Genomic DNA, 1,570 nt, shown 5'->3' on the forward strand with positions numbered 1-1,570 from the left:
AAATAAACTATTTAATTTTACACATCTTACCCTTTGTTTCTCAATGAGTTGGTACTGGATAGAACTACTCTAACGTCCGCACAGTCAGCGATAGATTTAAACGAAGATAATGACACAGTGGCAGAATTATATCCGTTATTAAATATAAAAACGTAGGTGTCGTTACCATCCAATTCCCTTGTAAATGCAAAAACATTAGTATCTAAAACCTCTATGTTCAAGTTTCCGAAAATGAAAGTGTTTTCTTTCCTCAATTTCATTAGATCTTGGTAGATATGGAAGTGACTTTTTACCCCGTCTCTACTTTGTAGTTCAAGATTGTTTGTTCTATATTTTGAACTGACTGGCAGCCAAGTTTTATTCGCTGTACTAAATCCTGCGTTAACCGTAGAGTCCCAGTGGAACGGAGTCCTCTGAAAATCTCTGCTTGTACTCTGGAAGTTTTCCCTGGCTGACTGGCATGCTATTGAATCTTGTCCTTCTTCCCATGTTACTTCTCCGTCTTCCATTCCAATTTCTTCTCCATTATAAGTGTTAGCTATACCCGGTAGAAGGGTTATCAACATGTTGTATCCATCCACATTTTCAACCCCTTGACGGGTGGCTACTCTATGTCTGTCGTGATTACCCAACTAAAACGCAACAAAAAACGATTCCCAATCACGTAAAATCTCTATAGTAAAATTCCTTAAATGGAAAATCAATTTGTAATCTTATAACAAAACAATCGATTAATACAGGAAAATTAGCAAAAACACCTTTTATAGATTTTTAACGTTTTTATGTGGAATTTTAAGTTTTATTGTTTTAATAATGAAATCGATTATAAAATTCAATCTTAGGAGTTGAATGAGATATCTGGATAACTATTCTTACCACCCAATTAGCTACAAATCTTCTTGGCATGTTTTGAAACCATGTGTTTATTACTGAAACGACCTGGTTGGCAGTACTGTTATTTGTAGTATTGATTATCAGATAGAAATTGAAAGTAAAATGAGCTCCATCGACTGTTTCATTACCATAGTAGAGCATAGTGCTGTTTATAGGGGTGTATGCCTCGGTCATGAGTACCCTATCGAAACAGAGATTTTCAAATACACAAAATCCGTGCGAATGGAAAATAGACATACAAACAAGAATTGCTTTTTTTATAAAAAAAAAAATCTGCCACTATCTTCACTTTACAAGATAAATTACAAAGTATTGGTACCAGCGTAAGTTTTCGAAATGTTCCAAAAAGGGGCACGATTTCTTATATTATTGGTTTGGAAGAAGCAGTTCTTATAATATGGCTATTGATTTACATCTCCTGCCATTAACACGTGGCTGTTACCTGGTATCTCCGCCGTTCTGTTTATTGTAATCGTCAATAACTTGTCGCCATTGATAAATCATATCATACGTTTCTGGTTGATTCTGAACATAACTACGTGACACATTATCAGGCGGCGGTGCATCTTGAAAATCGGCATGTTCGAACAAATAGGGAGCTGCGTCAATTCTGAACCCATCTACGCCCTTGTCTAGCCAAAAGACCAGTACGTCCTTTCAAAAAAAAAAAAATGAA

The 1,570-nt window shown here is 35.7% G+C and overlaps 1 protein-coding gene across 1 annotated transcript; it reads right to left on the reverse strand.

Moving 5' to 3' along the window:
• Positions 1 to 20: 20 nt before the first annotated feature.
• On the reverse strand, positions 21 to 1,551 carry LOC108743953 (maltase A1-like; the record flags this gene model as incomplete). Its single annotated transcript, XM_018479554.2, has 3 exons — positions 21 to 632; positions 877 to 1,075; positions 1,337 to 1,551. Coding segments are annotated over 3 exons (1,020 nt in total), but the record flags the coding sequence as incomplete, so codon positions are not given.
• Positions 1,552 to 1,570: the final 19 nt, after the last annotated feature.

This window comes from Agrilus planipennis, unplaced genomic scaffold, assembly GCF_000699045.2.
Source record: "Agrilus planipennis isolate EAB-ADULT unplaced genomic scaffold, Apla_2.0 scaffold2941, whole genome shotgun sequence".
NCBI classification, from domain to species: domain Eukaryota; kingdom Metazoa; phylum Arthropoda; class Insecta; order Coleoptera; family Buprestidae; genus Agrilus; species Agrilus planipennis.